The 17,647-nt window shown below is 37.3% G+C and overlaps 1 protein-coding gene across 1 annotated transcript; it reads right to left on the bottom strand.

Annotated features, from left to right (window-relative positions):
- Positions 1 to 563: 563 nt before the first annotated feature.
- On the bottom strand, positions 564 to 17,474 carry LOC129871732 (flowering time control protein FPA). The gene is made up of 4 exons (XM_055946703.1): positions 17,310 to 17,474; positions 16,321 to 16,629; positions 3,181 to 4,418; positions 564 to 2,180 (listed from the first exon to the last, which is right to left on the bottom strand). The coding sequence occupies exons 1-4, from the start codon at positions 17,313 to 17,315 to the stop codon at positions 998 to 1,000; spliced, it is 2,736 nt and encodes a 911-aa protein (XP_055802678.1). The 5' UTR covers positions 17,316 to 17,474; the 3' UTR covers positions 564 to 997.
- Between the last annotated feature and the right edge of the window lie 173 nt (positions 17,475 to 17,647).

Here is a 17,647-nt window from a genome sequence, read left to right as displayed (position 1 = left end):
TGGGAAAAAAAGACAGTTCAATGTACAAAACATTATTCTGCATTTACATAAGGTCTGATCAAGAACCACACCCCGAAGGGTGTGATGTTGATAGTCTATTTTAATGTAAGCATTAGAGAGTGCTTTCACAATTCGAACTTGTAATCTATTGGTCACATGGAGACAATTTTACTATCCGGAAAGAAGAAAAATAATTGTTATGTGACCATGGATCAGTAACTTCTTTTTCTTTTCTTTTTTTTTTTTGATGAAAGATCTTAGTGACAGAGAGTAATGCCAAATGAATATAGTAGTTTGATGTAATTTATATTATAGTACAGAAGTAACTTATTGCAAGCTAAATGAACATTTTGATCAAGACTATTTAATTTTGATTTTGACTGTTAACAGAGAGCATTAAAAAAAAAATAGGTGCCAAAAGTGGATGATAGGACTGATGGTTTTTGTGATCTAATTTAGTTAGTTCTATAGTGGATAGTGGAGATACAGTTTCTGTCACGGAAAAAACTAAAACTTATTCACACATGATATTTAATGAAGACATAAGTATATGACACATTAACTTAACTATGATTAATCAAATCATAATTAATATAGTTAAGGACATGTAGTTACCATCTAAATGACCTAATAGTATAAAAGAAATTACACAAAGTGAAACGAACTACACCGTCTTCCGGAGGGTAGATATCCCATGTGTGGAGAAAGTCATCAACAAAGAAATAAACAGAAAAATGACATTTCTATAGTGACGGCACAATCTTTTGCACTCGAAATCACAACTCCACGGGGAGCTATCCATTTGAACCAGTCTAGAAATACATATCAAACTATTTGGACGAAAGCTATTGAATGACAAGAGCTACTTAAAGAAGTTTAGAAAGTGAAAGATTTGGAGGAACAGTTTGAAAGTACAGCACAATGAAGACACTTCCTGAATATATAAATGCATCTAAATACATACAGTGATTATTGACCTCCTTCGGTACATATTTGCTCATGATTTACCCTGTTGAATTTGATGAAGAAGAGCTGCTGCCAACTGCAATGTTGCCTGCAAGCGTTTCTGTGGGTCTGTTTCCTCATCAGCTGCAGTTTGCAGTTGGTTCACGTTAGTGCCATGCTGAAGCTCTCTTGGAGGTGGGCCTGGCAAACTCATCATTGGCTGCTGCTGTTGCTGCATTTGACCAAACTGTGATGATGAATGATCAACAGGCTGATTGTTTGAGAATGGAAGATTCTGCTGTGGCCTGTATGAGTTGTCAGACATGTAAGCAGTGCCTGGTTGTCTAGAATCTTGTCCAGTTGATGCAACCCCTGATTGCCTCTGCTGCCCAAGAAGTGATGAGGCTAACAATGCAAGTTGTTCTGATTGAAAAGGTGCAGCTGGTGTCTTTGCCTCCGGAGGAGGTCTATTATTACCATTTGAATGAATACCTGAAACTTCGCCCCTATAGATGCTAGAACTTTCCTGCCCTGTGCCAGGCATGGACGGGTTATATCCCTGACCGATAGTAGGATCATTTCTTCCACTGGAGGATTGTGAGATGATATTCTTGACACTAGGATTTGGGTTCTGCATATCATGGGAAGACCAGTTCTGTCCCACGGCAGGGTACTGCTGATTGACCATGTAATTGTGCCTGTCTCCACTAAATGACTCAGAAAAGTTACCAGCTTGCTGAAGAGAGCCTGAAAATGAAGCAGCTGGAGGTCCTGTATCTATCCCAGGAAAAGACATATTGCTGATTCCTGGTCTCTGAGTGGCTGCATAAGATGCAAGTGCAGGATTAGGCCCAGAAGGCGATATTGGCTTGGCAAACGATGTCATGCCCTGGTAACCAATAATACCAGTTTCATTCTTCTCAGGATGAGAACCAAAACTGGGAGCAGGAGGATCTAATCTTAAAACAACACCAGAGATGCTCAGTTTTCCTGGTACTTTCAGAACTTTCTCGGAGAAGTCAGAAGGAGGTACAAGAAACATAGTGGTCCTATCATCCAATTTAGCCACAGCAGCTCGCTGCTTCTCACCAAGATAATTCATGAATTCGTTATAAAATGCCATGTCAGCATCAGTAGCTGGAACAAAGAAGACAACCCAAGAACCAGCTGCTTGATAGTAATGTTTTGCAAGCATGTCTAAACTAGTCCTTGCTGTGCAGTCCAAGTATACAGGTCTGCGGGATCGAACCATTGCAAACTTAATGAAGGAAAAAGAATTCGAATACTATTCACAACATGTGGGATGAAAAGTTCTCAACCTAAGACAATAGCTCAGTTTTTTACTTAAGAGTGTAAACTTAGATCCCAAAAACCCTGCGAAGAAATGTATGAGAAGACAAGACATTCATAATGCCTAAGATGAAGAGTTTGAAACAAATCTTGAAACATAAGTACCATTCTAGATCCTTCCCATGTACTTGATATCATGAACAAAAAGTTTCCAACTCCATACAAGAGAAATAATGATTGTCCTAGAAAGGGCAAGAAGGAGAAAAATTAAATCTCTTGATCTCCCCAAATTGAGTAGAGTTGACTATCAAATTTCAGTTAAACACTATTCATTTTCTATCTCGAGCTCCTAAGATAAAAAATGTACTAATCAAGAAAATTCACTTCTACGTAACAGGGATGTAAAACACTGATTTCTCCAATGAATACACTCTATCAGAGTGCTATTACAATTCATTTTCAATCAGATAGATGATTAATGATTATATTTAACTTGAGCAAAGCCTAAATATTTGTTATTAAAGCATCAATCAGCTAAACTTTCATTGGTTAATAATATAAGTCTTGTATAAAGTTGCTCTGAAGTGCTAGAAACCTGAATGTTAAGCTTACTAATCCAAATGTATTAGAACATACCCAGTGATCCAAACATTTTAAAGTTAATTCAAAAGCACGTACAGAAAACTGCAACTATTATACAACATGAGCTCCATGGACTAGTATGATTTTATCAGTCATAGCCGAGTATATTTGCATTGAGATATTTCTGTGTTAGGAAGGGCTTCAACTCAAATGTCTAAAGGGAAGGATTCCTGCAGTTCAAAAAAGCTTTCATTTCTAACTAAAGTAGCCTATCAGTTTTTAATTTCAACTTCTTGTGCACATTAGATCAGAAATTAACATCAATTGAATTATTAACTTCCCATAAAACATGTAATTACTTACAAGATCATGTCTAAAGGTTTGCCCACAGGAAAGCATCGAGCCCGACAGACAGCAGTTCCTCCCTTAGCAATAGTACCTTCCCATTTCCACTCAGTACTCTTGGATGAGGGATGTGGTTCAGGAGTCAACCTTTTCTGCTCAGCGTTTGAAGCCAATTGACCAGAGCCCACCTTAAAACCATCAAATCGTGAATTCCATCGGTCGTTCTCCTCCGGATAAGGTACATTGGAGTTCATCAACTGCTCAGGAATCTGTCTATGAACAAGAGACCCAGAATCAAAGTTTTTATCAAGGACCTCAGCTTGGGAAAATTCAGGGTACCCTCTCTGTCTTGCTGGCTCCATATCATTGAAAGGATATTCTGGAAGCTCATTTTCAGGAAAATAGGAGCTGGTCTTCAGTTTCTTAGCTTCATGGAAGACAAATGGATCCTCAGGCAAGTCCCATGAATCATCAGAGAATGGATCTTGTCTAGGGAACTGCTGAGAAGAAAATTCACGGATGTCTACAACTCTTTTCCTTGGAGGACTACGCTGATTGTAAGCACTATCCCCATGTCGCAGTTCAGAATCCAGAACAGGAAATCTCCTTCTATCAAGTGCACCATCTTCACCTGCCCATGAATTATTACCCTTTCTTCCAAAACTAACAAGACGAGAATCACCAGGACCCATATCTGAGTTAAACCTTGGAGACCTCATGCCATGATCTCGAGGAGTATTACCAAAGTCCCTATCATGTCGAAGGTTCTCAGAAGAACCAATGTGCCCATATGATCTCAAATGTGAGGAAGGTGAATCATTCATTGGGCTCCTTTCCTTGTTAGAGGTTCCAGATTCCGCCCGAGCAAAACAAATATGTACACGAGGATTGTCAAATAATTTTCCTTGTAATGTTTCTTTTGCCCTGCAAGCTGCCATCACATTCTTGTATCGAACAAAGGCATAAGTTCTACCAGGAAATGCAGTGATCTTATCTATCTGTCCAAATGGGGAAAAGGATTTTCGTAAAATGAACTCATCTACTTTCAGTTGTGCAGGAAACCCAATCCATAAAACCTCACTGGGTTCTCCACCCTTATCATCTAACCTTGACTTGTCTGGATATGGTGGAAGGTCAGGAGTAGAGTGTCGAGTCCTCAAATCCCTTTGTGAAAGTGGAGATCTTCTTATCATGGGACGTTCATCTCGACGAGGAAAATACTCTTCATCCCGTGGTGGTGCTGGTGATGATTTTTCCTGGGATATAAAACCCTATTAAGAGCAGAACTGTCGCCATTTTTTCTTGATAGAATTTTAGATTAAGAAAAGAAAAAAACAGGTGAATTCGCTGGCATATAGATTAACTTTTCACCAGAAAGTACTAATCACTTATGGGGAGTTGTTGTATCAATGCTGAGAACTGAGAAGTACAACACCAAAAAGAGAAAACTCATTAGTCACATATCTCTCTAGTTGTGACCTATATTAAGCATCAATCAAAACTCTCAAAATTCAAACTGATATTTGTTCTTGCAGAAAGGTTTTCTTTTCATACTCTTATTACTAGCATACACTCTCCAATGCTGTAACACTACATTATCTTCATGAAGGTACTCTGACTATTGCAGCAAGAATCTGGACGTAAGATGTTGAAGCGGACACATACAAACACAAACACACACATGTGTAGGACAGGACAAATGCAATCATCTAGAAAGAATAGTCTAACCACCATTTAAAAAAGTTGGGAGCAGCTTAACTTCCAGGCTCATATCCTTTACAAGTGCAGAAACGAATTCCTTTAGGGAATAGCATTACAGCATCATGACTCTAAAAACAAATGCACTTCATTTAATGGACCCTCTCTTTAAGTACAAAGACAAAAAGAGAAGTCCTAACCACTAAATTAGATCTGTCTTAACAAAAGCCAAACATTCTTCTGGTAGAACAAATGCAAGAAATTATTGATGCAGAAGTGAAGTAGCTTTGTAATTTCACACTGATAATATAACCAATTCTTACAAAAGCTATGATACGAACACACACAATTTTACTTGTGAGATTCACTCACATACAACTTTCAATTACCTTTCTGATACTCGACTAATCAACTTATAGGAAAATTGCTGAAGTTGCTTTCACACAAGCCACAGAAGTGTCCATGCATTTCAAAGAAGACAAAACCCAACAACATACATCTTCTATTTTAGCCCTAGATTATCATGAAAGGAAGCTCTAGCTATGTTTCAAGTAACAGGACAGTAACACATCCTCTGTTAGACATATTGAAGGCACAAATTCTACTTCAAAAGCATATAATTTGGATACCTTAAACTTAAATACCTATTTAATCTTCCCTGGAGTAAATCAATATTGCACTTGGATAAACACCTCAGATGCAACTAATTACTAAGCTAAGCATCAATTAATAACCTCCATCTGCCCTAAACTGAAATGATCTGTCGGAGAGGGCCAAAGGGAAGCCAGGGAATAAACAACTCCGAAAACCTCTTTTTCTCCTTTGCTGTGTGAAACAATAGTATTATCAAAAGCCAACAATGAAAAAAGGTGTCAAGATCAAGACACTAGGTAATTTCTTCTCACCATACTTGGATTGACTCCAGTGGTGGTAGTGGTTGATAGTGGCCGAGGAGGTTGTGATGGCAATGGATAAATTATAATGATAGAGGTTGTAGGTGTGATGACGATTGGTAGTGGTTGACAGCGGTAGTTGCTGCCAGTGGTGATTGTGTGATGGCAAAGGCGGTTGGTGGTGGTGGCTTGTGTTTGGCGATGGTGGTTGTGAAGGAAAAGGAGGTGGTGGACGGTGGTTATGGACAGAGTGGTGGGGAAAATTATCCACACAAAAATACCTCTTAATAATATTACGACCTTGCTTAAGATCTTGATTAAGACCTATTCAGACCAAATTAGTGCATAAAGCTTAATGTAAACAAATGCACTTAGTCAGGGGTCGTTTGGTAGCTAGATAACAAACAAGATATTCATATATTAATTTCCATACAACTTGTGCGTGGTTTGGTAGGTAGATAGGCAATAAGTTATTCATATATAAAATTAATTCGACGTTTGGTGGACAATTTAGAAACCCACATAATTAATACATGTATAAGTTATGAGTGAATCTATATATTATTTTATGCAGAATAGAAGGTGGAATAAATAATACATAAATAATTAATCTTACATAACTAATACCTGCATAAAATAATACATAGACTCACTCATAATTAATCCCTGCATAACTCTAACTAGCTACCAAATGACCCCTTAATGGTATAACATCTGAACCATTCAGATATAAACCTCCATTAAGTGCAAACAAATGAGGCCTTAGAAAGCCATATCGTGTTTTATTTGAAACTTAAGTTGAAAGAATGGAACAAGTCCTCCTTTGGACTTTTGGAGAAAAGAAAATTGTGTATTCTAAATAGGATTCTGGAAAATGACCAGTATGCTGAAGAAACACCCCCCTCTGATGATCTACTTCTTTCCAAAGCAAGCTTACAAATGGAGTTTGAGGAGATACTCAAATTGGAAGAAGTTTCATGGAGACAGAAGTCTAGATTCCTCTGATTAATGTATGGAGATAGCAACACTAGTTTTTTCCACAAAATGGCTAATTCTCACAGGAGATCCAATCAAATTGACAAGTTGGAATTTGGGGCTACTATCACTGATAACAAGGAATGAGATCCTTAGTTTTTATGAATCATTATACAAAGAGAATGAGACTAGGAGGCCAGAATGGAAGTACATGTATGTTCCCTGCATAACCAATGAGGAAAAAAAAGGGCTACATCATCCATTTCAAGAGGATGATATTCTTGAGGTAATAAAAAGTTGTGAAAGCGACCAAGCACCGGGTTGGAATGGGTTCTCTATGGGTTACTACAAAGTGTTTCGGAGTAATTAAGGTTGATTTGTTGAATGCTCTTAAACACTTTCACAATCTCGAATTTTTTGAGAGAAGCTTAAATGCTTCTTATATTGCTCTTATCCCCAAGAAGATTGGTGAGAAGGAGCTTAAAGATTACAAACCTATCAGTTTGATGGGTAGCTTCTATAAGATTCTCTACAAAGCTCTGGCAGATAAAAGTGCTTCACAAATGACTTTTCTTAGCAACAGAACAGTCGCAGACACAGTATTGATTGCTAATGAAGTTAGGACAGCCAGGAATCCTTTGCAATTTAGACATCTAAAAAGTGTTTGATCATGTCAATTGGGGATTCTTACTGAACCTATTAAGGTAGATGGGCTTCAGCCGCAAATGGATTAATCGGATCAAATTTTATATCTCTTCAGTAAAATTCTCAGTTCTCATAAATGGTAGCCCCCGGCGTTTCTTCTCTTCACAAAGAGAACTAGGACAAGGAAGATGCTATATGGTGCAGCACTAACAAATTGGGTCTCAGGTTTTCTTGCGGACTGCAAAGGCATTGGAGATCTCAACCCACAAGTTCGGTCCGGAAAACAGTCGCCTGGAACAAGTTCTTTTCTGTGTGTGTGAGGTTTTCAAACGAGTTGTGACATTTGTTCGTCTTTAGTGGTGTCCACCTAAAGATTCCGAAGTGACCCATCCAAGTGTTTCAACATTCCAGCCAATAGTCCCAACTTTTAAAGGGTTTTCGTTTTTTTTCATCCAGCAAGCATTCTAGTTCTAGTGCTGGTTTCTTGAACTTTCTAGTTCTGGAACTTCTTGAAACAGTTCTCTTGACTTCTGGTCACTGATTTGGTTAATTAAAACCCCCTTAATCCAATAATGTCTTTCCGGTCTGATTTTTTAGCTCCAAAAACCTGAGAGTGAGAAATTCAAATCCTATGATTACTTCAAAACCCTTAGTGAGGAGATCAGAAAATTCAACATCAGTCTATGAAGAATCGACGAGGAAGAGGTCGTATGGAAAGATCTCGACCTAAGTGTAGAAGGGTAATATGCTTGGACACACCCATGAAGTATGTTATTTTTTGCATGGTCAACCACCCAAGAATGCTCATGTTGCTTAGACTGACACTACAAGTAATCAACGGGTTTATTTATCTGAAGATGAATATAATGAGTTCCTTCAATATCGAGCAAGTAAGCAGACATCTACACAAGTAGCCTCAATCGCACAGTCTAATACCCTTGGACAGTGGGTTGTGGACTCCAACACTTCTGATCATATTTTTGGTGATAAATCATTTTTTTTCAAAATATTGTTTCTTCAGTCTCGTCCCACTTTTACTTTAGCCAATGGGATCCAAACAAAAGCAAAAGGAGTTGGACAAGTTAATCCCCTATCCCGTCACTCTAAATTATGTTCTTTATGTCCTTGGTTATCCTTTTAATCTTGCATTAGTTAGTCATTTGACTCGTGCCCTAAATTGTGTCATATTTCTTAAGGGCTTCTTACGTAACTGTACAGGCGACAAAAAAAATGGTCGTATGTATATGTAATCTATCGATATTGTATAATTAGTGTATATATGATGTATAACTATGTGTCAAAGATGTATATACATCCATCCATATACATTGTTTATACAATATTTATACATTACAACAGTTTATCTTCCTCAACGAGTTGATTTTTTTCAATTCCTACCAACTCAAATCTCCTCTAACAGTCTCAAATTTATTTTTATTTTTTGATGACCGTGGTGTCCGAATCAGCTTTCATGCACCTCAATTAATTCCACGGAATACCTGTCACCTCCCACCAGCAACAGGTACTAGATAACTCTGTCCAACAAGGCTAGGACATATGGAAAGAATCACCTTATATACAAGTGGCCCCAATTCTTACTGCTCTATGGCTAAATTGAGGCTAAAACATCAATTAAAGAGAGTATCATTTGAATATAACTGATTACACCAAAAACATAATAGCAAAATGCAGTTGAGCTTCATTTTCTGCACGCTATTCTCTATGCTCTCAAAACACCTAGAGTTCCTCTCTTTCCATATTGCAGCAGGGATAAGCCTCCATCTGCCTCTGTCTTTTGCCAGTACTCCTGCTTCCTCCCAACTCTTTAAAGCCTCAGAAACCTTCCTAGGCATAGTCCAGGAAATTCCTTTCAGACTCAAAAAGATTCTCCATAATTGTTGAGTGTACTTGCAATGTAGAAATAAATGGCTAACAGTCTCTAAAGTCTCCCCACAAAGAAAACATCTAGAGCATAAGGTTATCCCTCTCTTCATGACATTGTCTTGAATAAGAGCAGCTTCTTTAGCCAACAACCAAACAAAGCAAGATATTTTATGGGGTATTTTGCTTTTCCATATTTGTTTCCATGGCCAATTAGTAATTTGTCGGGTTGTCTGATCCATCAGTTTATAATCTCTATTAACTTTGTATACTCCTCTATTGTTTCCTGTCCACTATAGAAAATCCTCCCTTGTTTGGAGTCTATTGAAAGGCTCCACTGTGTTGACAAATTCAGCTACTCTCTGAACCTCCCAGTCATTGAGCTGTCTTCTGAAGTTGAAGTTCCACCCCTGTAGTGTCCATAATGTTTAAGAATATTAGTCCTCTAAGTTTTAGCAATTTATGAATCACCAAGATATTCATTGGACATCTAATCCTTACATCCCTTACCAGACTGGGTAGTGAGAGTCTGAATAGGCGCCTCGCTGAGATAGTTCGCATTCTTCTCATTCAATTTCATGTTCCATTGCATTTTTGGAGCATCCTCACATCTTGCTTCTTAATCAATCGGATGCCCTCGTCTGCAATTCAGAATCAGACTCCATATCAATATTGTTTCGTCTCTCGCCTTTATACTCTCATCCCCCCCCTGGTGTCTTTGAGAGCACATGTTTTGTTCATAACTTACCCCTCAAAAAGATAAATTAGCCCCTCATGCTCTCAAATGTGTCTTTCTTGGTTATTCTTGAGTTCAAAGGAGTATCGTTGCTACTCACCTGATCTTTGTCTGTACGTTATGTTTGTTGATGGCATATTATTTGAATCTCAACCTTACTTTACATCTTCTTTGGGTCATTTTGATATATTTAAGGACTCACTCATACCGAATTTTGAGGAATCAATGGTTATTTCTACATCTCCATCCACAATTTCATCGCTATTTAACTTATAATCATCGTCCACATCCAGCATCAGGCCCAGATGATTCGCATCTTGCGTCGGACCCTGTACATAATGCAGACTTGTTTTCTCCTAGTAAATCGATCACACTTCGAAAAAAGGCATAGTCCACTAGTAATATTAACCCCATTATACCTTTTGAAGTTATCATCGTCTGTCATTACCCCCATTATGTTGTTGTATCATAATCGTCCTCTGTTTCCATCTGTAATTCTACATGTGAATTACTTTCTCATCCAAAATAGCAACATGCTATGATTGACGAGATATTTGTTTTACATGTGAGTGGTACTAGGGAGTATGTTCATCTTCCTTCAAGTAAATGTATTATTGGTTGTCGCTGGGTTTATACCAAAGTTGATCCGAACGGATAGGTTAATTGGCTTAAGGCTCGCCTTGTTTTTAAGAGGTATATTCAGATATTTGGGCTTGAATACAAATGAAACCACGGAATACCTTCCACCATCATTAGCCTCTTTTTCAATTGGACATTAAGAATATTTTTCTCTATATTGACCTTGAGGAGGAAGTTTATACGTAGCAACCACCTGGTTTACATCTTGGACTCTATCAAATTGCCAACAACAAAGAATGTTTTGTTAATCAATGCAGAGACAAGAATGATTGGAGCCCCTTATTCAGGAGAAACTTGCATGACTGCAAGCTTAATGATCTATTCAATCTACTAGCCACCCAAGCAAATTCCACGAGTGAAGAGCTACCTTCAAACAAAATGGTTTGGGGGGACTCCAAACAAGGGCACTGTACAGTCAAAGGCAACTACTACCTCATGTGCTCACAGAATAGATTTTCTGGATAATTCACCACAGAAGCATGTTTGGAAAATCACGCTCCCACTTAAAGTAACACATTTCACATGGCTTGCTCTTAGTTTCTTACTAATGCTATTCTTACACAAGATAATCTATACAAAAGGTGGATAGTCCTAGTCAACAGATGCTATATGTGTCATCAAGCTTCAGAAAATGCCAATCATGTTCTTATGCAGCGGAAATATTGTCTCCTCTAAATAATGTCCACACTTCTCTAGATTTTGTTTAATCTTTAATTCTAGCTTAGGACCTTGTACGGGAGCCAACTCTCTTGTACACTTTTGTTGATAGCATCAACCTGACGTTTTTTAATAATATCTATTTACTTCATAAAAAAAGTAGCAACCACCTATCTTTGTTGCTAAGGGAAAGTCTAGTAGCCTAGTATGTCGCTTGCACCAGTCACTCTATGGTCTGAAATAATCTCCTGGTTTGGAAGTTCAACATAGTATATACAGGAGTTTGGTATGACTCATATTGAAGTCAATCATTCTATGTTTTATCGGCATTATGCTCCAAATCTATGTATTTATTTGGTGTTTTATGTTGACGAAAACGTTGTCACTGGTAATGACCAGGATGATATCACTAATTTAAAGCAACGTCTTTTTCAACATTTCCAAACTAAAGAACTTAGCAAACTAAAGTATTTTCTAGGTTTTGAGGTTGCTCAGTCCAAACAAGGTATTATTATTTTCACAACGGAAGTATGCCTAATGACATTCTTGGAAGATAGGAATGGTGGGATGTAGAGCCATTGACATATCTGAATGCTAAATATCTGCCAAAACAGGAGGAGCCACTCACTGATCTCGGAAGATATAGGTAGTTGGTTTGTAAGTTAAATTATCTTATCTCACAGTGACTAGACCTATCATTACTTATCCTGTGAGTCAATTTATGGATCCTCCCTATGATAGTAATTGAGTTGCAGCTGTCCACATTCTATGATATATAAAGTCAGCTCCAAGTAGTTAATAAGCAGATTGTTGGGTATACAAATGTTGATTGGGCAGAATCACCTCCTAATAGATGTTCTACATCTGAATATTGTGTTTTAGTAAAGGGTAATTTGGTATCCTAGAAGAGTAAGAAATAGAGTATCGTTGCTCGATCTAGTGCAAAAGTAGATTATCAAGCAATGGTTGTAGCAACTTGTGAGTTAGTTTGGATTAAACTATTGCTTAGAGAACTAAAATTTAGAGAAATTTGTTAGATCAAACTTGTGTGTGATAATCAAGCAGCCCTTCATATCACATCAAATCCGGTATTCCATGAGAGAACTAAGCACATTGAGATTGACTGTCACTTGTCGGAGAAAAGATATCAACAGTAGATATTGTTACAAAATTTGTAAAGTCATGATCTATAGATATTTTTACTAAGTCCCTCACTAGTTCTCGTATTAGTTACATTTGTAACAAGCTTGGTACATATGACTTGTATGCACCAGCTTGAGGGGAGTGTTTGAATAGGATTTGCAGAAAGTATCCTACGTGGAAAATGATGGTAATGCAATGTCTATAAATAGGCTCATTGTAATAATGTAGAAAACACAATACAATATTATTTTCTCAGAATGAAATTTTCTGCAAAATCCCACTAGCTATTGGCAAGGGACTCAGAGAGGCATAGTACAAAATAAACATGGAAGGTGTAGTCCTTTTTCCAAGTAATTTTTCCACGGTAGTGGTTATTAACAAAATTACCTTAGTTTGCCAAAAAAAAATAAGTACAAAATGGCTATGTAAGATAATCCAAAAACAAAAAGCTCTGCGCAAGGTAGCATGCTTTGGATGGAACAGATAGATGCACAAACTTTCTTGACAAAGGAAAATTTGCAACCAAAAAAAACAGAGGCTTTAACTTATTAGTTGGTGTTGCTTATGCAAAGAGAACCCTGAGATTGTGGATCATTTGTTGACATTGTAAATATGCCTAGCAGATTTTGTGATTGGTCATCCGAAATGTCTTGCAGATTTTGGTTTATGTTCTGAATCTTTATGGGATTCAATAGGCAATGCAAGGTGGGATCACTAATACCTCGAAGAAGGTAACAAAATAACTCATGTTATCAAGTTTTGCAAATTTATAAGTATTATTATTTTAAGATGACTAATGCCTTAAGACCCGAATCTCGTGGGACATCAACTGGTATCATCTGCCAAAGCTGGCCACACTACATTGTGAGAGTTAGACAGCCTAAATACATAGGTGGAATACAATACTCCAGCTGATAGCAAAGCCATTCACTCATTCCTAGATTAAGATGATAGAACGGGCAAGCTTGCAAGACTATGGACATATAAAAATAGGCACGCCCTGAGACCAACTTCACATAAATGATCAGTTTCACGGTGCCACTATAAAAGCAAAGTGGAAACCGATCATCCAAACAAATTGTAAATAATTCAAGAGAGCTGGTTAAAAATATGGGGGAAACAAGCTTATGTTTAAGGATATAATTTCTCCATACTACTACGTGCAGTAATAGGTTTATATTAAGTTTAAGGATATAAAGGGAGCAAGCTGAAAGCAGGCAAGCAAAGTAAGAAAATGCTTCACTTGCAATACATATAAATAGATCATCTTTCCAAAAGAAGCTGACAGAAGCAGGAGCAACTTAGTTATAAGCACCACATTTTGCTCAAGTGATGATACCCTTAGTTTGCACCTATAATACTGACAAAAAATTATACTTCAGTTATTTACTGGCTCGTATTTGCGTCTAGATAATGTTGGCAGTGGTAGAATTTTCTGAGTTGAAAGACTTAATACTTTTTCTGAACATAGCCCAATTATCCAACTCATCAATCTAACTTCTATCATTTTATTTCAGAAGTGAGGGGTGTTTGCCTCCAGACAGGTACTCTCTAAAGAAACAGATAACAGTACAACAAAGAAACAGATAACTGTGTCACAATTTCAAAGCATTCAAGTAGGACACATGTGAGAACTGCTGCTTGTTTTATATCAATGACTACCAGTCATTCAGGTCTAGTATGTGAATTTGATGCATGATAGAATGAATCCAGAAAGAAAACCAAGAAGTCTTTCTTATCTGGAAGGTGCTTCAGCTGATGAACTACCAGTTCAAGTGAGGCATGTTTTGGTAGAATGTCATGGATCATAAACTTCAATTTGGATACATCACTCACAGTTGTGGATGGTCTTTTTACTACATTGATTTCTTTTTCTTTTTTTGAAATGGTAAATATTACAGATGTTAAAAATCAGCACTAAGAAGGTATTGCTACATTAGATCGTCTCATTAGGTGCTTATTTAGACCAAACATATGGTTGAGAATGAGAATCCTTATCATTAGGAGTGTTGTAATGTTAATCATTAACACCATAATAATCTAAGAGAATGGGATTTACTTTGTTGAACTGAACTCTAGAAAAGATTATTCTCCACGTTTCCTCTTAATTTGGTTCATTGACTCAAAAAGGCAATAACCACAACTCTATGGATAAAATCAGGTGCACTTCTACTTTGTGGCTTTCGAAGGCACCTCACCTGAGATCTTGTTTGTGAAGGACTTCTGTTTTATATGAGGTATAGCTCATAGGAATTTATTTAATGGTGATGCCATGATAAAAGTTGTTTGAACTGGATCTCAACAACTAAGTAACCAGGAAATTTTGAAAAAAAATTGTGATGCCGATTCTGATAAGTATGATATTAATAACCTTTACTATGGAAATGTACCGCACTGCGCCGAAGTAATTTTTACTGAAGATAGCAGTAAAATACAGATGGTTAGATTCTCATCTCTTGAGAACTAATAGCCCTACATGATGTTCCCTCAACACCAACGACATGCCATATAGAAAGGTCTTAGCAATACATTTTTCCCAGTTTGAAGAGGATCTAATTTTGATGGTTTTACTCTCAACATATTCCACACGCTGCATATATTGTTGCCTTTGCTTGCAACTGAAGATAAAAAGGAAAAGGAGAAGAACACCCTTTATCAATACCATCTTTTTGCTTTGTCATGGAAACTAATAAGTAATGATTTCAAAAATGGAACAAGCACACTATCTCAATAACATGTCAAGATTAGTGCTATGCCTTGGGAACAAATCCTCTCTTCAATGCATATGAATATGAAAGAATCATGTGCATTCAAACATTGGCAAATGCGTATATAGTGCTGCCCCGGTATGAAGTTTGAGAGGTGCTACCTAATGCTATCTTAGAACAGAAGTAACCATCTAAGATATGGACTTGGTAGATAAATGCTGCCACTGAGAAGCTTGTATGGTCCAGGTCAATAGCAGCACTAAGCAGCTGGAGATTGATTGAAGAGAGAGTCTACCTGCTATTTAAAGCATCCGACAGACTGACACCTGCATCTGTTCTCTCAACGGTTATTAATTAAAAGAGTGCAAGAGTAATGCATAGCCCAATACACCCACATACTCTGATGGCATTTTATAATGATCGAGTACAGATATTGCTTGAGCAAGGAGCCCAAATCCTGATAATTGATTATGATGGCAACAGAGTAAAGGGCACTGAAATGGAAGGAGTTGGTGCAACTTTTAGTCGGATCATTCATAACTTGTGGATTGAAGAGCAAACTTGGTGCGGAGTAAGACTTCTCCTGAAGCTTATGATATTTCTCATCACTACACTACCCTCACAAATTGAGGCTACACGATCGCTTGGGGAGCAAAATATAAACACGTTCTACTATTTCAGATTTGCTAAGTTAATGTCACATCCTACAGTTTGCAATATTTTGGAATTTTGATCTGCTGAAAATTTTGTGGAATTGTCTTTAGATTCTCCATGTCATCATCTTCTATCTTTCCTTCTTTTTTGTTTTGACAATATTTCCCTTAGGTTGCAGATGATTAAATGTTTGACCACTTAGACCAACCGTTGCGATTCTTTCTTTTTCTTTTTTTGTTTATTTTTTGGAGCAAGCAACCAACTGTTATAATCTATAGTGGTAGTTAATAAATCTTATGACCTCAACGATGCTGAGTGAAAGAAGAGAGAATACAAATGGAAGATCAAGATCCACATTAAACTTGGATGGGTGCATTGACATTAACAGCAGACGTCTAAGAGTAAGAGAATGCATCTCACAGAAATTTTCTACGGAATAATATAGTACTTTCATGTGTTCTGCCAAGAATTCTCTATGCGTAGACAATAATGTCACAAGGAAAAGTAGGAAAAGGTTGACAAAACTAACCGCCTTTGTAAACTCAATCCTAAGTGGATTGCCAGCAACAACATAACCTTGGAGATGTCTTATAGCAGCAAAGGCCCCTTCTACATCTTTAAAATTAATGAAAGCATAACTTCGACCTGGTTGAAATGCTACACGTTCCAGGTCCCCAAAACGTAAGAAGTGATTGGCCAAAGTACTTTCTGAAAGACTATGAGACAGATTTCCAACCCAAAGATGCCTGGAAGGGGGATTTTCACGACCATGATGGCTCTTCTCTTCAGATCTTGGAGGATGGTCCCTGCGATTTCTGTCTCTCCCTCCTCTGCTAGTCTGCATAAGAACCATATAGAATTTGTCAACAAAATTGCATGAAAAATACTCTAGGAATGAAATTGGCCCCAATTTGAACTGACTAAACACCAATATTCACATTACCAAAACCCTACTACATTGGGATTGAGGGGCACCTGCTGTAGTAAATAGCATGTAAAACATGCTCAGGCAGCACAAAAGAAATTGTACTAACATCAAATTGAAGGTTCAATTACACGATGATCAAATAAACAATTAGACAACCAGATTGTACATTTAGCAAACAGAGACATTTATGGTGTATATCAGAGAACGACATTTGAGAGTCAGTCTTGGTGCAACATGAAAGTTGCTCCTTGAAATTTGGATCATTTCTATTTAGTACACAGTTAAGACGCAAGGAAACAACCAGTGTGCAGAAATACAAGGGAAAGGCTGCATCAACACCATCCCCCACTAGCAAAAGAGTAAATCCTTCTAACAGATTGACATTTGAGGCTCAAAATTTTCCAGTGATCAGGTCAGCAAATCAATCGAATGTAAAGTCAGGAATTTTATGTAAGAAATCAACTTTCTCCCAATTTTGACGGATAAAGAAAGAAAACAAACACACAGAATACAAAAAAAAAACTGTGAAGCGCCATCACCAGTAAATGTTCATAACCCGTACAGAGAACTCAGCAAAGAAATCTACTTACCGACATCTGGCGATTGGAAGTAACTTCGGAAATTTGCAATTAGGGCTTGAACTCTTGTAAGAGAACATAAAATGAGTGGATTAGGGTTTGAGAATGGGATAAACCGCCGGCGAATCGGACCTAGATAGGTGGGTCATGTATCGGGCCCCTTTTGGAGCAATCACTAATTTAATTTTGTGTACTAATTTTTGGAAAAGAAAAAGAGCATAATATAAATGTGTTTTTTAATTTGGCTTTATTTTTCAATTTTTATTTATGTACTCTAATTTAAGTTTGTAGTTAAATTTGTGTAAAATTCAACAAATAGACACATTTGTTCTACATAACAATTCGTGTGT

This window comes from Solanum dulcamara, chromosome 10 (genome assembly GCF_947179165.1).
Source record: "Solanum dulcamara chromosome 10, daSolDulc1.2, whole genome shotgun sequence".
Classification (NCBI taxonomy): domain Eukaryota; kingdom Viridiplantae; phylum Streptophyta; class Magnoliopsida; order Solanales; family Solanaceae; genus Solanum; species Solanum dulcamara.
This window is presented reverse-complemented; position numbering and strand designations above follow the sequence as displayed.

Excerpts from the sequence above, each read along its gene's own strand:
- LOC129871732 (XM_055946703.1), bottom strand. Across the intron at positions 4,419-16,320 it reads GGATTGAGTTTACAAAGGCG|GAAAAATCATCACCAGCACC; the intron begins GTTAGTTTTGTC and ends TTTATATCCCAG. Across the intron at positions 2,181-3,180 it reads AAACCTTTAGACATGATCTT|ACCTGTATACTTGGACTGCA; the intron begins GTAAGTAATTAC and ends TCGATCCCGCAG.